Source organism: Manis pentadactyla, chromosome 10 (genome assembly GCF_030020395.1).
Source record: "Manis pentadactyla isolate mManPen7 chromosome 10, mManPen7.hap1, whole genome shotgun sequence".
NCBI classification, from domain to species: Eukaryota; Metazoa; Chordata; class Mammalia; order Pholidota; family Manidae; genus Manis; species Manis pentadactyla.
The window spans coordinates 95471008-95493257 of NC_080028.1; the positions used below are offsets into that span (position 1 = coordinate 95471008).

At 44.4% G+C, this 22250-nt stretch overlaps 1 protein-coding gene across 17 annotated transcripts in view; it reads right to left on the reverse strand.

Annotated features, from left to right (window-relative positions):
• CUX1 (cut like homeobox 1) overlaps positions 1–22250 on the reverse strand; it is a 378856-nt gene that overhangs the window by 195892 nt on the left and 160714 nt on the right. For all 17 annotated transcript variants that reach the window (XM_036904518.2, XM_036904517.2, XM_036904516.2 and 14 more), the window contains exon 3: positions 10399–10446. In XM_036904518.2, coding sequence (XP_036760413.2) covers positions 10399–10446 — 48 coding nt within the window. The remainder of the gene's footprint in view (positions 1–10398; positions 10447–22250) is intronic.

Consider the following 22250-nt stretch of genomic DNA (forward strand, 5'->3'; position numbering starts at 1 on the left):
GTCTGGGATCTTGGCTGGCATCTGGGGTGGGTGTTGAAGAAGAATGGGGAACCATTGACCACGTCCCTGACGGGTGGTCCTCTGGCCCTTGACTGAACACTCGGTTATGGGAAACTCCCCAACTTAGATGCCAGCTCACTCCATTTTTGAACAGCTCTAATTGCTGGAAAATAAATGGCCCCTTCTGCTCTGCTGATGACAGTCACCCAAGTATCAGTCCACTGAGCCATACTGGATTTCAGAGCTCCTTGCTGACCATCTTGTGCACCCACACATTGTACAGATGAGCAATGTCAGGTAGAAAGAGGCCCAGGAGCCGCCCGAGGACACAGGAGGGCAAGCGGCAGAGCTTGGGCCAGCTCCCAGGTCCTCTGACTCCCTGGGAAATGTTCTTTGGAGTAAAGCACTTGGGACACCCTGGCTTTATTTAGACATGGCCTTTAGATCTGAACAGTGAAATACATACAGTGCAACAGATACAGGCTACAGGGCATCCTTGAAACTCTTAATCACTTTTAACTAATCTATGGACTATTTTGCCATCTTAATCCAGTTACTCTATTACTGGATTAAAACCTGTCCAACAGCCCAGCATCTTTGCTTTCCATCGCTTTCAGACCTCTCCTTGGGGCTACAGCTTCTCCAGGCGGCTTACCATGGCGGCCTGTGAGACCCTGCTCTGCCTGCCTGCCTGCCTCATTCCCTAGGCCTCTTCTGTCTCCGGGTCTTCCTGAGTGCTGTCCCTCCTCGAGGCCTTGGCACTTGCCCCAGCAAGCATCCCAAGCAACTGTGCTTGGCTGGCTCCTCTCACCACTCAGGTCTCACTTCAAGTGTCACTGCCCGGGTGAGGCCTCCCATGACGACTGTTGGAAGGGAGCCGTCCTGCTGCCCCTGTGCCTCACTGTCCCATCTTGCCTCCTCCACCACCTGACATGACTCCTTGTGTTTCTCTGTGAAACCCAGGCTTCAGGGTGGCAGGGGCTTTGTTGACTGTACCAGGGCTACATCCTTAGCTCCTATTTGGCCCTGAGCTGTACATAGTCGGCTCTCAAGAGGGTTTTACTGGATAGAGAAATGACCAGCTATCAGAGGGTAAAACTCAGCATCAGAGGCAATGTGGGGTCTCACAGAGCCTGACCACGGCTCTGAATCTGGTGTGCTATGTATACAATGGACCTTTGTTACAAAGGGAAGTGTCACATAATGATTTAGTCCCTCACCTGGGCCATGTCGGCAGGTAATACTGGGATGAAGTCACTGTCTGTGGCTAACCTGGGCCCCATCCTCCAGGGGATAATGAGATGTCTGCATACAGTTATGGATATTTATTTGCATGGGGTGCCAGAATCCATACACAAGGGGCAGATCAGAAGGGGAGGAGAGCCTGTGGTGGGTTTGCAAAGCACTTCATGCAATATGAATACCCACCATCCCTGTCAAAGACTGGGGAGGCTGACTGAGATGATGGAGGGGTGTGGGGCACCATCTGCTGGCTCCTCGCGCAGTATCTGAGTGTGCCAACACTGGAGAACATGGGCGGGGTGACGGAGAGCCCCAGGCATGCCATTATCACCTGTGTGACTTTAAGGAGTTTACTTACCCTCTCTGGGCTCAGTTTTCTCATCTGTAAAGTGAGGAAGCTGCTTCCCCTGCCCATCCAATTGACACCTATTGCATGCTCACTATGGTCAGGTACTAGGCATACAGAGGAGGCCAATACAGACATGGAAAAGTCTAGAGAGAGCACTGGATACAAACATATTCACAGACACTGAACAAAAGGATGAGGTTCTATAAGAGAAATAATAAGAGGGCCTTGGCTGGACTGGTGTTCAGACGAGACCTCTTTGAGGACATGACATTGGATGTGAACCCTAAAGGAGAAGAAGGAGTAGACTGGGAGGGGGCTGGGGAACAGGGTAGGGCAGAGGGAACCACTGGGGCTGGGAGGCAGGCCATGGCCAGGCCAGGGCACCCTGAAGGCCAATGCCAGGCTTCTGTGTCTGTCCCAGGGCACTGGGCAGCCACTGAAGGCTATGTGCAGGGAGTGACCTGGTCTTGGCCATGGCACAGAAAAAAGCAGGGTAGAGTGGGGAAGAGATGGACAGCAACCAGTAAGGGAGCCACTGCAATGGCCTTGGTGACACTGAGGGCTTTGGAAAAGGCTGCGGGTAGTAGGGAGGGGAAGAATCAGGGGGACCTGATACACTGTGGAGGTAGGATGGTGGCAATGGGCATGTGTGGGAAAGGAGGGTGCCCTAGACTCCAGCTGGAGCTACTAGTGGACTGGGGGTTACTCCTGAGAGGGGCAGAAAGGAGGAGGAGGAGGAAGTTCCAGCAGGTGTGGAAGGTGGACAGGGCTGTGGGTGTGGGCTGGAGTTCTCTCCTGTGGGTCACCCATGAGGCAATGTCAAATAGGCCGTCTCATATGAGCCTGGAACTCAAAAGAGAAGACTGAGTGAGATCAGCAATGTGTTTCCAGCATATAGATCCAGAGAGATTATACAGCAAAGGATGCCATTACTCAAGTCTGAATGAAAAGCACTGCCCAACAAAGACAAACTCAACAGCTGGAGAGGAGAATGGACAACCAATGGGAAGGCAAGAGAAGGGAACAGATGGAGAGGAGCTGTCAGGGGGCTGAATATCTTTGAGGTGAGAGCTGAGGACAGAAATGGTCAGGAGTGGGGAGTGGGGGTGCACAACGCCAGGCTGGGGTGGGCTGAAGATGCTCCTGGAGCAGCTGATCAGAAGGGCAGGCGAGGGCATAGAAGGCTCTCTCTGGGTCTCAAGATGGAACTTACTGGCGCTTGTAGGAATGCTGAAGATACAGGATAGACGGCAACTGCAGGGCTGTGGCTCCTGAGGAAGTTCGAGAAGGTGGGCTCCAGAGCCCATGTGGAGGGACTGGAGTTTGAGGAAGGGGCACTTTCTCCCACAGCAGGCACCAGCATTCAGCTTTGGAGACTAGGTGACAGGAAGGTGACAGCGGTGGCTACTTTCCAGTGTTGGGAGGGCTGGGTGGGCACACGCCTGAAAAGCACCTGCCATAGAGCCTGGACCTGCTAAGTGTCTCACAAATGCCATTTTGAACATAATTACAAATGTGCTTGTCCCCTCAGCCTTCCCAAGTGCATGGCCTCACTGGAAGCATCTATTTACCTGGAGATTAAATTTTATCAGAGATGAAATACAAAGAGAAGGGAGAAGATAACACTCCACTTCTCACATGCAAAAATAGAATTATATAGCTATTGCCTTATAAGCATGATCATTTGTTTTTGAAAGAAATAGTTCATCCTTACAAAAGTATAAAGTATAAATAACAAAATGAACACCTGTGAGTAGGAACATTCTCATGACCTTTGAAACCTCCTTTATGCTTACCTGTGATAACCTATATTCTGAATTTCCTGTTTAACCTTTTCTTTATGGTTTTATTATGTAATAAAAATGTGTGTGTTCCTAGTGAGTATCAGCTCAACACTGCACAGTTTTGCATTTCATTCACTTTGCCCTGCAATGTTGCATTCTATCAAATGAATATACCACCCTTATTCTTTCTACTGCTGATGGAATGTGGGTTGTTTCCACTTGTTTACTATTTTCAAACATTCCTGGATTTGTTTCCTGGGGCCTACCTTTAAGTTGATTTAGGGTATATACTTAGGAGTAAAACCACTCTGTCAAGATATATATGTTTCTTTCGTATCTGACGCCACAATGGTTTTCAAAAAGTTTACACTCCTTTCTGGACTTGAATTTTGGCCAACCTGATAAATCTGAATAAGCAGCATTTAGATGATTTTAATTTGCATTTCCCTGATTACAAGGTTGAGCATCTTTTCATGTATTTATTGACCATTCTGATTATCTCTTCTGAGAATGCTGTTCATGGCTTTTGACTATTTTCCTGTAGGGCTGTTTGTCTTCTTAAGAGGTAAAAGTTCAGTAGGTAAAAGTTTCTAATATTTTATTTTTTCAACACTAACCCTTTGTCAACAATTTTCATGGCAACTGTCTCTCGTAGCCAAGGATACTCACATATGATCTGTGTGCAGCATGGCCCTAGGGGGCACCATTCACATCAGAGACATGTGATCTCTATTAGGAAAAAGATTCAGATTGGTTTCAGTCTTCATTATCCAAGTTTCTAACAGATAATGTAAAATGTCTTGAGAAAGATAGTCTTTTTCTAGTTCACACAAAGGTAAAAGCTCAGTTAGCAGTGCCCTTGACTTATTTTCCCATTTTCTCTAGAGTATCTTCCTATGAAAAAAAAATACATAAAAGATTTTATTTAAATTTTAATGTGGTTGAAGATAATTTTTTTCTTATGGTTTCCTGTTTAAGAAATCTTACCTAACCCAAAGTCTCCATATTCTATATTTTTTTCTAAAAAATTTAAAGTTTTGCCTTAAGTCTTTGCCTGTAATTTGTTATGCATATTAGGTGAGGTAGGGATCTAATTTTATTCCACAAAGATAGCCAATTGTCAGAGGACCATTTATTGAAATGCCTGGCCCTTTCCTCCCAGATCTATGATGCCATCTTTGCAATATATTTGGCTTCTATATATGCACAGGTCGGTTCCTGATTTCTTTATTATGCTCCATTGGTATTTACCTATCCCTGTGCCAATTACTAGAGCTTTGATAATCCTGTAGGGAAAATCCTCCATCCTGTTCTTATTTAATATTATTTTTGCCATTAATAACTTTTGCTCTTGCATATAAATTACAGAATCAGCTTTTCAAGTTTCATGAACAATCCTGTTGGAATTTTGACTGGAACTGTAATGACTCACTCTATAATCAATTTGGGGAAAATTTGGTATCTATCAATAGTGGGAATTTCTGCCCTTGAATACTTTATCTCTCTCCATTTAAGTCTAATATCCTTCAATATAAATGTCATATTTTCTTCAGAGGGCATTCCTTTACACTGTTTTATTTACTTCTAGGTGTCCTCTACTTTTGTTGTCATCTTCTGTGGTATCCTTTTTCAATTTGCTATTAATATAGAGGTGTATAATTACTTTTGTATATTGATTTTATATTTAGCAACCTTGCAAAATAATGGAAGCTCACTGAAAAAAAATAAGTTTTGTTTCTTCTGTTACAATACTTACACTGTATTTCTTTTTCTTGTCTTCCATGCTAAGACTTCCAGGACAACGTTAAACAAAACTAGCAATACTAGCAGGCATTCTTGTCTTGTTTCTGATTTTTAAGATAATTTTTTTAACATCACTGAATATGATGATTGATGTAGGTTTCTGATAAATACATTTTCCCAGGTTCAAGAAGTTTCCCTCTATTCCTAGTTTGCTGGTAATTTTCATCATGAATGGATGTTGAATTTTATTAAATTCTTTTCCTATAATTACTGAGATTAGATTTTCCTCTTTCCTCTTCTGCTAATGATATTAATTTGCATTAATAAATTTTCCTAATGTTAAACCAAACTGCATTCTTGCTTGATGGATTCAATTTACTAATCCCTTTTCTATGAACTTCTGCATATCTATGCCTAAATAAAACTTATTTTTAATTTTCCTTTCTTGTACTGTTTTTGTTTGGTTTTAGTACCAAGGTTATAAAACTTTCATAAAATGAGTAAGGAAGTGATCTCTCTTCTATTTTCTGAAGTAATTTGAAAAAGACTAAGTTTATCTTTTCATGAATGATCAATAGGAGTCCCATAAAACTGTCCAGACCTGTGGAAATACTTTTGTAATAGTTGTAAGGCTATTCAGGTTTTCTACTTCTTCTTCAGTCAGCTTTGGTATGTGAGAGTGTTCTAGAAACTTGTCCATTTTGTCTAGGTTTTAAAATTTACTGGCATAAAATGGATTGTAAGTCCCTTGTTATCTTTTGAATCTCTGTTGTAGCTACAAAGTTCTCTCTGTTTTCATTTCTTTTTTTTTTTTCTTAATTATGAAGTTGGTGTATCTATTCTAGTGGTCTTTTAAAAAAACCAACTTTTGGGCTTTTTCTTTCTTGGGTCTTTGTTTTCTTTTCATTCATTTTTATTCTTATATATTCTTATTATATTTATTATTTCCTATTTTCTTTGTGTCCATTAGGTTGTACGTTTATAACTTTTGAAGCTGGATGCTAAGCTCATCGATTTTCAGTTTTTTATTTCTACTCTAATATAAGTACCTAAGGTATTTTCTTAAGAGCATTTTCACCTCTGAGAACACTTGGTTTAAGCATCTAGCTCCCCAGTAGCCAAGAGGAGCAGGGCTAAGCCAATGCCTTATCCCCTTGACCTTCTACACTAGGACTCTTCTTAGGGAGAGGCAAGGAGATAGACAGCTGAAGACTCAGGATTTTCCTACATAGTGTGAGTGTCGCCTCACAGAAGGGGCATCTGAACTACTGGAGTAAAATAAGCCTTAAACTGGATTGACCTTTTAGGGTATTTCCCCTACCCCCACTGATCAGATGGCCGGGCTTGTGAAACACAAAAACTTAGGTAGAACAATCAATCAATCAATCCATCAAACTTCAGTGTGGTTAAATGTGATTGCTTTGCTCTAATGACTATGAAACTGTTATGATTATGGTATTCAAACCCTTTCCATCACAGATGAGTGCAGTTCTTTTCTAGTTTCTTCTGAAGATATTTCCTGGGCATACTGTCTGGGCCCCTTCCTCCCTACTAAAAACAACACATCCTGAAGAAAGAAGAGGCAAAATGTTCTAAAAATGGCCTCTCGGGGAACCGCACTGTTCAATCATTTATTCAGTAGCCCTATTTGAGATCCCTGAAAGTTTCTAGTTCCAGTTGCTCTGTCAGGTGCTGGAAATACAGTGGCTGACAAGACAAGACATAGCAGTTGCCAGCAAACATCTGACAGACCAATGGGGATAAAGACAGGGGGACAGGCAGCCCAGGCATGATGACAAATGAGTCACAGCGTGGTGCGGAGTACAGTGGAAGCTCACAGTAGAGGGGACCAGGCCTATCACGTGGGGCTCAGGGAAGACCTTCCTAAGAGAAGGTGAAAGCCCAAGGGTAAGTGAGCCCGGGAGAGTGGAAGGAGGGAGTGTTTCTAGAAGCAGGTATGCCTGGGCAAGGGCATGTAGGCTGGATTAGAAAGGTAAGCAGTTAACAAGTCATGCAGGTCTTATAAGCCATAGGAAGGAAGGTGTCTGGATTTACACTCAGAACCATAAGAGAATACTGATGGGTGTAGGCAGTACCCCGGCCAGGTCAGTTTCTCAGGACATTACAGCAGGACACTATTATGACACTATGAGCACATGTTCTCACAGGAACTCTGAAGTTCTTTGTGAATTTCCTTGCTGTCTGAAAACTTAGTGTTTTATTTTGTTTTTCCTTCAGGGGACCTCAAATAGGGATGTAATCGATACAAATTCTAAAGCAAAGAATGTTTTCTCTAACACCATGCATTTTTCCCAGGGGATCTCAGCACTTTGGGATGAACTCAAAGAATATATCTGAGAAATAAAACTATGTTCAGCAGACACGAATGATGGATATAAGAACAAGCCACTGATTAAAGAAGGAAGCTTTTTAGAGAAGCAAGCTGAATGGCTCCTGCCCCATCTAAGCACGACATGCTGCCTTTCGGCTCACTTTCAGAACAGTGACTTTTCGTGTGGCACGACTGCAGGTACCCTCCACTATGAAAGTTCATTTTTCAGAAACAAGTAGGATTTAATCCCTTCTACTCAAATCAGCTTACTAGCAAGCACAAATGATTTAGCATAAATAACAGCAATTAGCAGAGGCTTGGTAAATATTAATAGTGCTATTAAAATATTTACTTTTCAAATAGCCTTTAAAAAAGTAGGCATATGCTTGTCTAGCTTGGATTAATACTTAGCCTATAGGCACACACCTGATCATCTACATTTGCTTTCTTACAGCACTAATCTATGTTTTCTACCTTTATCTTGCATCTACCTACCACTTCAGCATTTTATTAAAAATAATAATAATAATAATAATAAGGGAGAAATGTGGGATTCACATATAAATCAAGTATAAAAATCAAACGAATATTCATATCTGACCTGATTGTTTATAGTTCATAATGTGTGATCAAAACCGAAAGTTTCTGTGATGACTGCCCTTGTACTGCTCACCATGTAAGAACTTATTCACTATGTAAGAATTTGTTCGCCATGTAAGAACTTGTTCGTTGTGCTTCAGAAGATCGGAGACTGATGAGAATTAGGCTTGGGGTGGATTAATGATTGTGCACTGAGTCCCCTGTACAGAATTTTATTGTTCTTAACTGTTAACAACCATTTGATCAATAAATATGAGAGATGCCCTCTCAAAAAAAAAGTAGGCATATGGGAAGCCTAGATGTCTCTTAGGCATTTCAAATTTAATATACCCAGAACCCAACCCATTATCCAACCAGGAGGTAGTATAATCTATTAGATAAATGGCTTAGATTCTTAAAAAAAAAAAAAAAAGTAATAAAAAGCAGTAACAAAGGTGAGGGGATGAAGGGTGTTGTATATTAAAATATATATATATATATATACATATACTTTATATATAAGTATATAAATAAATATATACATACATATATATATCTTTCCTAAATGCAATGCATGAACCTGACTGGACCCTGGTTGGGGTAGGGCAGTTATAAAAGACATTTGGGGGATAACTGGAGAAATTTTATTTTGGACCAAATAGATATCATTTAGTGCTATTTGCCCAGGCGTGATGCTCAGAGTTGTGGTAGTATCAAGGAATGTCTCTAATTTTAGGAGGCATATGTGTGTTTAAGGGTACAGTGCCATTATCTGCAACTTTCTTTCAAATGTTTAGCAAAAGGGAGTGGGGAGCACATGCAGCAAATGTTAGCAAGTGGTAAAGTTTGGGTAAAGGGCATTCAGGGGTTCACTTTGCTAATCTTTGTACCTTTAAGTAGATTTGAAGTTTTTCAAAAAGAAAGAAAAACAACAAAGAGAGCACACTGAACTACTTCAGCTGGAGAAACACTACGCTAAGGGTCTCACAAAAGCTGCTGAACAGGTAAAAGAAGAGATCAGATCAAATGTGGGTAAGTCTAAGCTGATAGTTTTACTCAGAAAATGAGGGTTTGGAGATGAGAGTCTGGGGAAAGGGCAATTCAAGTCCTTCCAAGACTGGGGACATTGATAGCCTCTGTGCCCTACGGAGCTCAGTATGCGGGGCTTTCTGCAGCAGGAATTTATAAACAGAGAGGAGCACGGCTGCCCCTGCTACAGTGTTCTGCCATCACTGGCAGACCCTGCGGCTGCTGCTTCTCCACGGGTCCCTCACTACCCTGGAATCTCCGTTCTGGCCTCCCGCTGCAGTGCTCCTGGCTGTCCTCTTCTGTCACCTGCCAGCTGAAGGGCTTGCTGACCCCGGCCTCTCACTCCGGAGCTCTGGGCCCAGGACTTGGCCTCTTGGCCTTGTGTCCGAGAAGGTGCCCCACTCGGCCTGCTCCTCACATCACTCTGGACTCTCCAGCTTGCGTCCCCAAATCCCACCCCTTCCCATGTTCTCTGGGAATTGAGTTGCAAGAAAATATGATTCCTAAGATCCCACCACTAAGGGTTCTTGAAAGGGCTTCAGGAAGGCCCTGCCCCATATCCTCAGCATTATCGCTGCTTCCACTATTTCAACAAGAGAAGTGAAGCTAAGAGTGAATGACTCCACCACACTGACAAAACTCCTGGGCTCTAAAATTCACCGAGTCTCCACACAAAGGGCTAAGAAGGAGCTGGAGGGTCACTCACATCATCCACCACCCTCCCTGTGGACGCCACTCAGGCAAGGCAACCAGGCTGCCCGCCCACCTTCTTGCCAGATGGCTCAGCCCTCTTCTGGAAGGATGCTTTAGAAAACTGTTCCTCCTACTCAGCCCAAACTTACTCCCCACGGCTTCTGCCTGTTGCTCTGTTTTAAGCCTCAATCAAGTGAAATTCTTCCTCCCCCAATGGCCATGGGTGAAAGCCCCGGACTTCACTGGTCTTTCCTTTCTGCACAGGACACAGGCCTCACAGCTGTAGCAGCACCTGGCTGGCTCAGAGAATGGTGAGTTTCAGGGGGTCTGTGGGCTCTGAAAGGCCAAGGAAGGAATGAGCTCTGTCCACTGTGGGAAGTGCAATCATGCCGGCCGCTCCTGCCCAGAACCTGTACCTCCTTACATGCCCAGTATGGCTTCACCTTCCACTTGGGCTTTAATTGAGGGCCCAGTGGAAACATCACACCAGGAAGGGCAAAATCTGCCTGACACTGGGTTGGTGCAGCCGAGCAGGCTCCATCCGGGTCAACCCCTTACGTCAATGGCAATTATTTAATGAGAATAAAAAGAAAGCGCGATGAACTACAAAGGATGGCTTGGGATAGAAAATAAATATAAATGCTTACCTCCCCTTGGAAGCTCTTCAGCAGTGGCGCTACCTGCTTGCGCAAATCCTGGAGCAAGAGGGGCGGGTCAGGAGGCAGCCATTGGAGAGGGAAAGAGAAGGGAAACACTTGTTAAGGCCTCCCAAAAGCAGCTGTGAATTCAGTGATGATTATTATATAAAGCCACCCTGGTAGCTTTCCTACCCCATTCCTTTGTCCACACAACTCAAATGATGCCAAGTGGCGTGCCATAGTTTAAGTGAATTTAAGAATACTACTAGATTTTATCTCTATTAAATGCTGGTCTGTACACCTCATTTTGAATGTGCTATGGACGGAAATTTTTTTGCTGGTATCAGGCTGAGAAAATCTGCTTAGGATAAAATAGTGTGTGGTAATGTAGCTTTGACTTGTTTGTATCTGAAATGGATTTGGGCCACCATCCTACATTTTAGCTGCTATGTTTGAGTACTGTTAATGGGAGATACCCGTTTTGAATCCATATCTGATACAGTCTCTGGAAATTTTATCCCAAGCCATCAGTACTCATCTCGTAATATACCAGGACATCCCAGAGGCAAGTCCTTATGATCTCCTTGAGAATATTTTATTTCAAATGAAGTAACTGACTAATGCCCTCCATTGTGATTACGGTCAACAGTCCTGTATTATAAACTTCAAAGTCGCTAAGAGACTAACTTTAACTGTTCTCAGTACAAAAAAAAAAAAGATTATTATGTGCCCTGACAAAAGTGTTAGGTAAAGCTACTGTAGCCATCATACCACAATGTATAAGGGGATCAAGCTAATCTGCTATACACCTCAAACTTACACAATGTTATGTTTCATGTTATATTTCAATTATATCTCAAAGAAAAAAATGGATTGAGAAAGTGCTCTAAATACTTGGAAAGTATATACTTTCAAATACTTTGAAATATACTCAAATAAGGCAACTTCTTTAACTGAGGGATGGGGTACATGAGGTATTTTCTGAGCAGGATCCATGTGCCAGATTGGCTTCAGTAAGGCTGGGCCAAGGCCTAGGTAGCCACAGTTTTAAAAATTCTGAGGCCCAGTTGAAAATGACTAATTTTGGTAGAGATGGACATTCCCAGAACATGGGAAGAAAGTCAAGTATTATTTCAGAAAAAGAGACCTGGTGCTATAGGGAGAAGCGAAGAGGGAGGTAACATCATATTAAGCTGGTGAGGAGCAGTTCACAGAGATGGCAGCATCTGAGCTGGGAAGACAGGCAGGATTGCCACAGGTCACTTTTCAATGTGCCTGTCTTACTCCATCTCTAAATGCTGAGGAGGGCTGCCATCAAAAGCACAGATGGGCAAAAGAGGGTCTGGACCTCCCTCCAGAGCTCCTGGGTCAGAACCAGGTTCAGAATACAAAGGCAGCGGGCAGAGCCCTGATTCTGAATTCTGGCTCAGACACTCAGTATCTGTAGGAATGCAGGATGCCAATTCATTCACTTCCTTAGCTCAGTTCTCCATTCCCAATTTGCTTGGGGATAATTATGTCTCCTTAATATGAGAACAAGTAAAACTCATCAAAGTGGGAAGCACAGTTCCTGGCACACTGTAAGTGTTTCAATAATATTAACAACTTTATTTTCATGCATAATGTCATTATTATTTTTTAAGACAAAGTTTTCCAGCAAATTTAAAGTTGCCCTAAATGGACCTGGGTGTCACAGAAGACAGCCTTCTCTGCATGGGGATTTTCAAGCATTACATAAGGGTGGATATAGAGGGAGGGCTTGGGGGATGGCCCCTTGGCCTCTCCCCCTGTGGGATGCTGCGGTTCTCTAAGCAGCTCTGGCCCTGGGGCTGCTCAGCACCCGAGTGAGCCACCTAGTCGGTTGTGTGCGCACATGGGCACAGTTGGCACCTGCTCTTTGGGTACCTGACTGACTGACAGCATTCTATGTTCCTTCAGCCAAGCACCTCAGTCAAAGGGTCCCTGCATTCTGAGCTCTGAGCTAGCAGTGTTAGAAGAAAGGCTCCAGGCATTCTGTGCTCGCCATCCTCCCCCCACCACCGTGTTTGTGGTTTTCCTCTAGACCAGGGCCCTTAACCTTTTTGGGTCATGAAGACTTCTGAGAATCTGGTGAAAGCTACTGACCCTTTCCTCAGGGAAAAAACTGCAGATCATTTCACTGAGGCCTATTACAGGACCCAGGTTAAGGATCTGTTCCAGCCTGTGCTGTCTGCTATGGCAGCCACCAGCTATTTATACTTAAATGTAAATTAGCTTATATTTAAACACAGCTTAATTAAGCACAATTTAAAAATTCAGTTCCTAGTTGCAGGAGCCACATTTCAAGTGCTCAGCAGCCACGTGAGGCTGATGGCTACTGAATTGCATGGCACAGACACAGAGCTTCTCCGTCACTGCACAGTGACGTACTGGACGGGGCTGTCCTACAAGCTCTTTGCCAAACATAACTAACCCACACTATTTTGTACTCTAACCCCACAAAAGTATTTGATTGGGAGTCCTTTGATTATAGCCTTCCTTTTAGTCACCTATCTTTCTAAAATTGCATTCCTAAGTGTGACACCAGTATTTCCTCAGAGACACCAACACCCTTGCTCCTCCACTGGATCATGTTCTGTATTTTTACACCAAGCTCAATGACAAAAAATAATCAAAGTGTTTATTAGTCTCTTCTTAAACACATAAGGCCATCTGTGGTAGGCATGATAATGACCCACAAAGATCCTCAGGACCATGATATTAGGTTACATGGTGAAAAGGGACTTCGTTGATGTGACTAAGTTTAGGGCTCTTGAGTTGAGGAGAAGATCCAAATAGGCCCCATGTAATCATGACTGTCCTTACGGTCATGGAGGGAGGAGGGAGGGTGAGAGTCTGAGGGGCTGTGAGGATGGAAGCAGGGCTCAGGGTGATGCAGGGGTAGAAGCCCAGGTATACAGGCGGCCTGACAAGCTGGAAAAGGCAAGGTAATGATTCTTCCCTGAAGCTTCTGGAAGGAACATGGCTCTGCCCACACCTTATTTCAGCCCTGTAAAGCCCATTTTGGACTTCTGACCTCCAGCACTGTCAGATGATAAATTTTTGTTTTTAAGCCACCAAGTCTGTGGTAGTTTGTTACAGGAGCAATAGGAAAATAAAGAGTATCCTATTCATTTAGTCCCCTGTGCTTTTCAGAAAGAGAAGATACAATATACACCAAAAGGGAAAATGAGGGGAAACAGAATGGAAAGGGGGAAGAATGATGGAAGAAGGATCACTGTTTGATCCCACACGGGGTCAGTGGCAAAGCCCGCACTATCATCAGGAGGAAGAAGCCACGCTCCTCTGTCAGGAACTTGGCAACCACAGACCATGACGTGGGAGGTCTAAATGTGAGCGAGGTCACTGCACACTGGGAGGGGGTGATGTGGCCTGGATGCTCTGCAGCAGGCAGGCTGGAGGGGAGAGAACCCCTGGGATTCTGTGGGGTGGGTGGTCCCTTCTTTCTCCCACCCCGCCCTGGGGAAGGACAAGTAGGCAGGATGATTGCACTGAGCTGCTTTGGCTGCAAACTGTGAACATGAGATGCCACAGTTTGTGGTTTGTTTTCCAAAAAGGCTGGCTTTGCCGATGGCGACTTGTTAATGAGGTATGGTTGTATTCTCCAGTGCTCTCACTGCATTCCAGTGGGCGAAGAAGAGTTAATAAACTTTCCCAAAGCCAGCACTGACAGCGTCTATGGCACATGAGCCCGTCTTTCACAGACACGCAGCAAATCTCAAAAGGCCACAAACCCACATTAACTTAACTTCAACAAATAAGATGTGAACACTTTACATCTTAGGATGATAACCTCAACACAGTGCTTGACTTCCAACTGTCAGTGGGAGAGGGGGCGCCTTCTGGGCAGCAGCTGATGGCCCACGGGCTCTTAAGAGAGGACTCCCTGGGCTTCCAACGGGCCTGGGTCTGGCTGCTGCAGAACTGGGAGCAGCAGAGCCCTCATGTCATGGGATGTGCCTGCTGTCATGTCTCGCTCTGAGACTATAAAGGTGGCTATGATGATAGTTTGGAGTGTGTTCTCTTCCTTCTAGACTGCGGGCTGCGTGAGGGCAGGTTTTAGGCCATCCATCTCCAGCATCCAACACAGGGCTGGCCAGTATTTTGCTGAGGAAACCTACACACAGAGGCTTTGACACTCCAGATGGTTGGATTGTGTAAACGGTCACATTCTATGCCAGGTGTATGTTTCTTTTCCTGGAGGGTCAGTCTCGCCCCACAGTGGCACCCTCTGCATACTGAACAGTCAGGAGGGCTGCTGGTGTGGCCCTGGCCTGGTGCACAAGGTGCCTCTGGTTGATGCAAAGACCAACTCATGCTGTCAACACGGATTTGCTGCCAAGGCAGTGTGTTCAGGGCCGCATTTACAGAAGCCTTTATCTCTGTCCCCTCAGTGCCCAAGACAGGGCCTGCACACAGGGGGACTCAAAGGACATGAAATGGGTATGTGAGTGATAAATGCAGACCAGGCGACTGACCACACAACCCCTCCATGTGAATCAAGAACTGGGCAGTGAGTGAGCCTGCCTGGATCGTGAGAGAGCAGGCCCTGTGCCCTGAGCCAACACTGTCCAACCAAAATCAAGTGCCAGCCACCCACGTAACTTAAAATTTGATATAACTATATTAAAAGAGCAAAAAGAAACAGATGATACTAATTCTAATTTCCTTTAACCCAACAAATCCAAAATACAATAATTTCCTATGTAATACATTTAAAAAAATCATTAACAAGATAGTTTCCATGCCTTTTCAGGTACTAAGTCTTTGAAATCTGGGGTGTATTTTACTTGGGCACATCTGACTTTGGACTGGCCACATGCCATCCCCCCCACTCCCCACCCCCATCTCAGGCAGCTCAGGGCTAAGGGATGCAGTCAGTAATCAGGGCTCTCCTGGGAGACAGGATCAAAGCTAGGGAGCTCTGGTGAAGGCAGGGATGGCAGTGAGGCCAAAGAACAAGAATCAAGAGATGTAGGAGGACGAGAGCTGGGAGAATAGAAGTTAAGAGAAGCCAGGTTCAAGAGGTAAAAGGTTACCCATTTACATCACATGGGGGAGCAGACATGTGGAGAAAGCTACAGGGACTGAGCGGCAGGGAGCTCCTGGAGTGCTGAGCGCATCCTGAGTAGAGCTGGGGGTGCAAACTAACCTGTGGGAGCTGAGGGCAACTGGTCCTGAGGAAAGGGCTGTGGCAAGTGTGAGGGGAGGGAAGGTAGGGAGAGAGACTTCAGGACGTGCCATGGGGAGAGGGTCCCAGGCAGAGGTTATCAGGGTTCTCATTTACTGGGCGTCGGTGTGCACTGAGCACTGTGGCACAGACCTTCTATATGGTAGACTCATTTCCGTTTCCCAGTAACCTGCCAACATAAGGGAGTGATACCTACATTCTACACGTAAGGATACCTGAGGCTCAGAAAGGGAAGTACATCTGTCCAAGGTCACACAGCTGAAGAGTCAGGGTATAAACCTAGATCTCCAAGGCCTGTCTGTGCCACCGTGACATTCTGTAAAGGGATTCATCATCTTAGCTAGATGGCGGCACAGATATGACACATGGGCCACCTGGACAGTGATATGGGGGCGCACTTAAAAGTCTTACCATGGGCCCAAACCGAGAGGGGGAGTGGCGAAGTTGGGTGGGGTCACGAGAAGTGAAAGGAGGAGGGGGTCAAGGTATTTGAGACCACCGTGGAGAACAGAAGAGGAAGGGGACTTGAGTGGGGGAGGCCTGGGGTGTAGGTACAAGACCCAGGCACCCTGGAGTTCAGCCCACAAAGCAGTGCCTCTTATGAGGCTCATTCCGTTTCCCCCAAACCCCACCAATCTGGCAAAGAGCCGCTTCATAGAAACATCAGCTTTGAGAAGTATGGGAGATGATAAAAATATTTCTATATTCTATCTCCAGGTAGGCAGAAGGGCCACACCTCTCACAATGATCATAACTTAAGTAAACTCATCTCTGCTGTCACCCCATACGCAACCCACTGTATTTTGAAAATCATTTCTTTGGGCCTATTCACGTCTCCTGACAGCCCTGCTAAAATAATCTTTTAAGATATTAAAGCTGGATAAGTGGTTTGTGCGCACACACACACACACACACACACACACACACACACATATGTAGACAGCTGAAGAGAAGAAAGCGCTAAATATTCACCCCCATCCCCCTGGCCACAGACTACTGATACATAACATCTTCAAGTCACCAGCTGAAACAAAATCATCCATTCCAATTTTATTTTTGGCAGTTTGAGAAATTCCTTATCCAATTCTGCTCCTTGCAAACATTACCTGGTTTGGTACTAAACTAAGAAGACACAACCAAGAATATCCCCTGCTGACTCCTGGGCTGCTCTGCAGTCAGTTAGTGAGGACATGGCATGATTCACTGTCCTTTTAGGATACAGTGCCCTTGGCTGTCCGAACAGCACGACAGACTGCAGGACCTGCCACCCCTGGGCACCAGGTGCATCCACGTGCCCTTCTCTGCAATCACACACTGTGAACAGTGGGGTCCAGGCCAATCAAAACCATCCTGGAATGATAATTAGGGATTTAACCAAGCTAAAAAACTTAATGATTTAGGGTTACACTTGATTCAGTGAAAGGCTTTTCAGAGCTGTCTTAAATTTGCTTTGATCCTGTACCATTTATTGAGCAAAAAGCAACTAACATCTCAACACGTAGAAAGCAATGTCCTTGAGATTATTAATATCGGATGTCTGTTGGCAAAGCCAGAATAGTGCATTTCAACCTTCTCTCCCTTGAGTATGTTCCAAACAACAAGCAATGTTTATAGAGAGACGCTTCTATGTGAGAAGGATTTTCATTATTCTCCAAACCACTGATTCATAGCTCACTTTCTAGATAAGAAAATTGAACAGTAACATGCTATTGAGGAATTTTCTGTCATGATAATTGCTGGAGAAAAACACTCTGACTGAAAAGCAAAACAGAAAGAAAAATACAAAATTGCCACACAGTGTTCAATTGCACCTGTGCAGGGCAAGCAGGAAATGTCCCAAAACACAGTCCCGAGCCCCACATGTTGTGAATTTTTGGATTTCTGCCCATTTTGGGTGCTTGGGTGTCTCTGTTCCCACCTTGGGGCCTAGTACTCCCTAACCCCACCACGACTCTCCCACTCCACAGTTGAGTGCGATGCTGGGGCCAGGCATCTTGGAATCTGGTACCATGGGTTCAGAGCTCTGTGACCAGGAGAGAATGGTGCCCAGGACCCCTGAGAGCTGTTTGGGTTTGGAAGGAAAGGCAGGTGAGAGGGAGAGCCTGGGGCTTATTCATAAACACAAGGAGGCTATAATCACAAACACATCTTCGAGTCATAAAATGGTCTCTATTTTCAAAATGCTTTATAGTCCAGACTTTGCAGGATGTCTCACTGAGTTTTACAATCCCCTTCATTTGTACTCCACAGTAACTCACTTGCCTTTCTGTGAAATGACAGACATTTAAGACTTGAGGCCCTTTGGCCATGTCCTCGGTGGTGCCTCATCCGCCACGGCAGCAGCCCAAGACTGGGGGCCTGTCTTCTTCAGGGACAGCATAGCCTTCCCAGGATCACCAGGCACAGGGTGAGGACAACAGATAGGCTGAACTCTGACTCTCAGAGTGGCCAGTACCCCTGCCCCTGGGACAGGCACAGGGACCATTGAGGACCCAGTCCTGTGGCACCGACAGCAGCAGCTTTCACTCCTTCAGCTTTTGTTTTAGAGCAGCCCTAGCCCAGGGTGACTCAGCTGTCCCCTCTGCCCTGGTCTTGATTTTCTTCACTGTGTTTGGGTGGTGGAGGGTGGTGGTGGGGATACAGGGACCAGGCAAAAACATAAGAATGGCTTGCATTAAAACCTGAGGAAGGTTTATGCATAAGGAAATCATATGTTTTTCCACCTAGGGCTGAAAAATGATCTCCCAGTGAGTCTGCTCACCCCTGGCTTCCCCTCTCATTACTCAGGCCTCAAAGCAAGAAAACGCTGACTTGAAAATATGTTAGATATGTATTTTTAAAAAATTATGTGAATAGCATATTCATTAAATTTCCTCTTGTCCCATATAAGATCTACCATTATTTTGTGCTACGCTAAGAAAAAAATGCGCTTACTAAACTGATGTCATTGATTTTAATACACACTCTGATTCTGAACATGGCTGTACATGTGCAAGTGTAAGTATTACAATCGACAAAATGCGGCACATCACAACGTGAACTAAAGTTAAAACAACAGGTCCCAAGTTGTTTTTATTTTTAAACTATGGAAGTCTATATTTTTGGTATTGCAGCTATGTTTTTTAAAAGGGTCCTTGGGCTTTTAGAGGTATGTTCTTAAATATTTATGGGTGAAATCTGATTTTTGCTTCAAAATAATTTAATGGGGGTCATGGGTGAGAATAAAGTATTTATGGGTTGATGCTTATCACAGATGGACAATGACACATGGGGGTCACTGTACTATTTGAAATATAAAATGTTTTTGAAACACTGTATTTCATTCTGGGACACACTAAGCCTTCAGCAGGAGATCACAGAGAATAACAAAGGAGAATAATGACTGAGGTGAAGGGGCTGCTGTCCTTCCTAAATCACAGCCTACCAATGGTTACCTGTCACCTTCATCAAGTTAACTTGGAAGTCTAAGGGTGATCTGGTCCAGTCTCTTGCCCGAGGTCAGTCTGTCTGTCCCTCTTGGGACAGTCAATGGTGTTAGACTATGTCTCGTGGCAGGATCAGTTTTCAAATACCCGTGCTGCCAGTGCCACCATGGACACAGATATCGGGAGAAAGGCTGTCCTGAGGTGGGTACAAGTGATGCTATTGGGAGTAACAGCTCATTGGTAAATAACCCACTTGAAAAAAAAAGAAATTCTTTTTCAGGGTGATTCCACTCTCCTTGACTTGCTTCATATGCATTTCCTGGAGTGGGAGATGAAAGACACAGGCACCCACACCCCTGGGCCTGCCCAGGGGAAGCTTCCTCTCCCAGGCCAAGCCCGTCCTCTGGGGGTCTAGGGAGTGGGGCTCACTTCCCTTCACGCAACCTCCTCCCGCCCCGTGTCTTCTCTCCAGACCAGACGCCACTCTAACCATTCCTTGTGACACCCTCGGCAGAGCCCTCTGGCCTGGGATCCTCGCTCCTTGGGCTGCTCCAGGGTCTTGTGTCCCTCTTCTGTCCTGAACAGAGACATCTGTTGGTGGCTCTAAGTTTCCGTCAGCATCTCTAACGCTACCTATTCCTCTGATTCACATTGAGCAAGGAGCCACCTCAAAGGCCCTCCTCAGTCATGATGGAACAAAGTCCTAGAAGAAGAAAGGACTGGGATCTAATAATGGCCACTGACAATATCTACTACATCTACCAGCCATCTGACCTACCGCCAAATAAAGGATTTTAACCTTTAAAAATACAACACACATTCAGATTCCAGCTGCTAGGTACACAGATTATACAGATGCCAGACAGGGGCAATTTGAATGGAATAATTTCCTTTTAAATCAAGACATTTATATGTACAGTATTTTCTTAAAGAAAAATGCAAGTAAGTTTGTAATTTCAAAATGGAGTCCACCATTTACACATATATTAAAACAGTCATTACTGTTAGTACCACAGTTTAACAAAACTTTGCTAAAAATAGCAAATTGATTTTTTTCAAGCAAGATACTTAATCAAACTGAAGTGAGAAAATGACCCTTTCTCTACAACTTAAAGCCAAAACACTGAAGACATACTGTTCAAAGGCATTTAACTACTGATTTTTTACTCTGATGTCTTCAGGATTCTAAAATATCCTGATGGGCTAAATCTTTCCTTTTAAGTAAAAAAAAAAAACTATTCTGTGTACCACATTTAAGGCTACTCTTACTATAACAATCTGCTTTTTGTTGATAAACCATCTCTTCTAAAAATAACATCTATGCATATTTGTCCAGTATTTTTATAAGGCCCTGGTGGCACCAACAAGAGAATCATAATTATCTGTAAAAGAAAAGCTGCTGTTGGAGTTTGTTTCTCTGCACATCATTTAGATTTAAGGAATTCTCCCTTATCACGTACACAAGAGCATAGACCAACCAGGTACGGAGTTTTTAAACCAAGACAATATATACCGTACGATGCACAGGTCATAGAGTTCAACTTAAAATACAGTTCAATGGAAAATAAAGTTTCTCTTTGTTCCAAGATACTGAAACCTTTGCTTCCCATCTCATCATCTGAAGACGAATCATGTGCTATCAATGGAGCCCCATATCTTGGGTTACTTTTATAGATGAACACATACTCCTTCCAGTCTTTTGTGATAGAAAAGAGTAATTTTAAATGGCATTTAAACTGAAGTGTTAAATAAAAAATATCTCTTTATACAACAGCAGACAGTATGTCCTGGCAATTTTGCAAAGATTTTAGTTCACAGATTTGAGAAAATTCCATTAGCTTTAATTATTTATGAGCTGTCAATTTAGATGACTGTTGTTGACCTATTTTTACAGTATATGGGCCGCCCAGCAATGAAATAAATGAATAGTCCTTTTCTACAAATGGTTCATTTTCTGAAATAATAGAAATCTAGTTTAAGGAAGGAATGAAACCCCAAACATGTAATTACCACAATATATAACCTGCCAGGCTGCCTCTGTGGCTGGATAAAATGCACATCTTTGTGAGTTTTTTGGTTATTAAATAAGATTATCTTGAAAGGGATAAACTCACTCATGCTATAATTTCTTCCCATTTAAATTTCTTCGCTCCATTTAAACCATGTTCTGTATCTTGGCAGAAAGTCTCTAATACTGATGAACGTGCCTTTAGCACTGTGCCTATTAAAACTGTGTAATGGGAAGGCCTGGCTTTGTGGAGCTGGAGGGAAGCAGGAGACAAGAGGAGCATATGCAGAGCCTGAGCAGAGGGTTCCTAGAGGTGGGTGGCAAGGGCTGGCTGTGGGCATTGGAAGGCAGAGCAGGGTGCCTGGAGGAGCCAGGAGGGGAAGAACCCCAGTGCTTCTGGGTAAAAGTAAGTGGTCACCTTCTTTAGGAAGACTGGGTTGATGATGAAAAGTGGCAGGTTTATCAGGCTGGTAACTCCCAAACTTGGACACAAGGTGATGAAGGCTGAGAATGGTGCCCAGGACACAGACTTTGAGATTCACAGAGGCCCCAGGCTGAAGGAAGAGCTGGCAGCACATGGTGACAGCTCAGTCAGTGGTCCTCAAGTGGGCTCTGGGATTTCTGGCTCCCTCAGACCCTTCCACGGGTTCATAAGGTCAAAACTACATTTGTTAGTTGCCTTTTTCACTCTCATTCTCCCACAAATGTACAGTGTTTTCCAGATGCTATAATGGGTGATAATGTCACCACTCTGACGTAATGGCACATTGCTTATGTGTGCTTGTGCTTCAAAATGGCTCAGTTTTCATCTCTAGCACAGTCACTACTGATAGATACACACAGATACAAGAGCTCTCTTGAGTCCTCAATTTGAAGGGACTGACATATTTGAGAAATGGCAGCTCTATGATTTCTAGACTTGGAGCAGAGAGTCATATCCAGTTGTCAGGATGTCAAAGCTGTCCACTGTCAGTCCACTGACAGCCCATGACGTTCCCACAGAGCAGCTGGGACAGGCAGCTGCCTCTGGGCACCGAAGCCACCCCCATCTCACAGATGCCACTGGAGCTCATGGCATCTGTGGGTCTGAGGTCTTGGAAGCTCTGGCTCTCAGCCTGGGCTGGCATCACCCCTGCTGGGTGGCACAGGTACTTCATGTGGGACTCTTGGTGGCCAAGGGTTCACTGGTAGGGTGGGG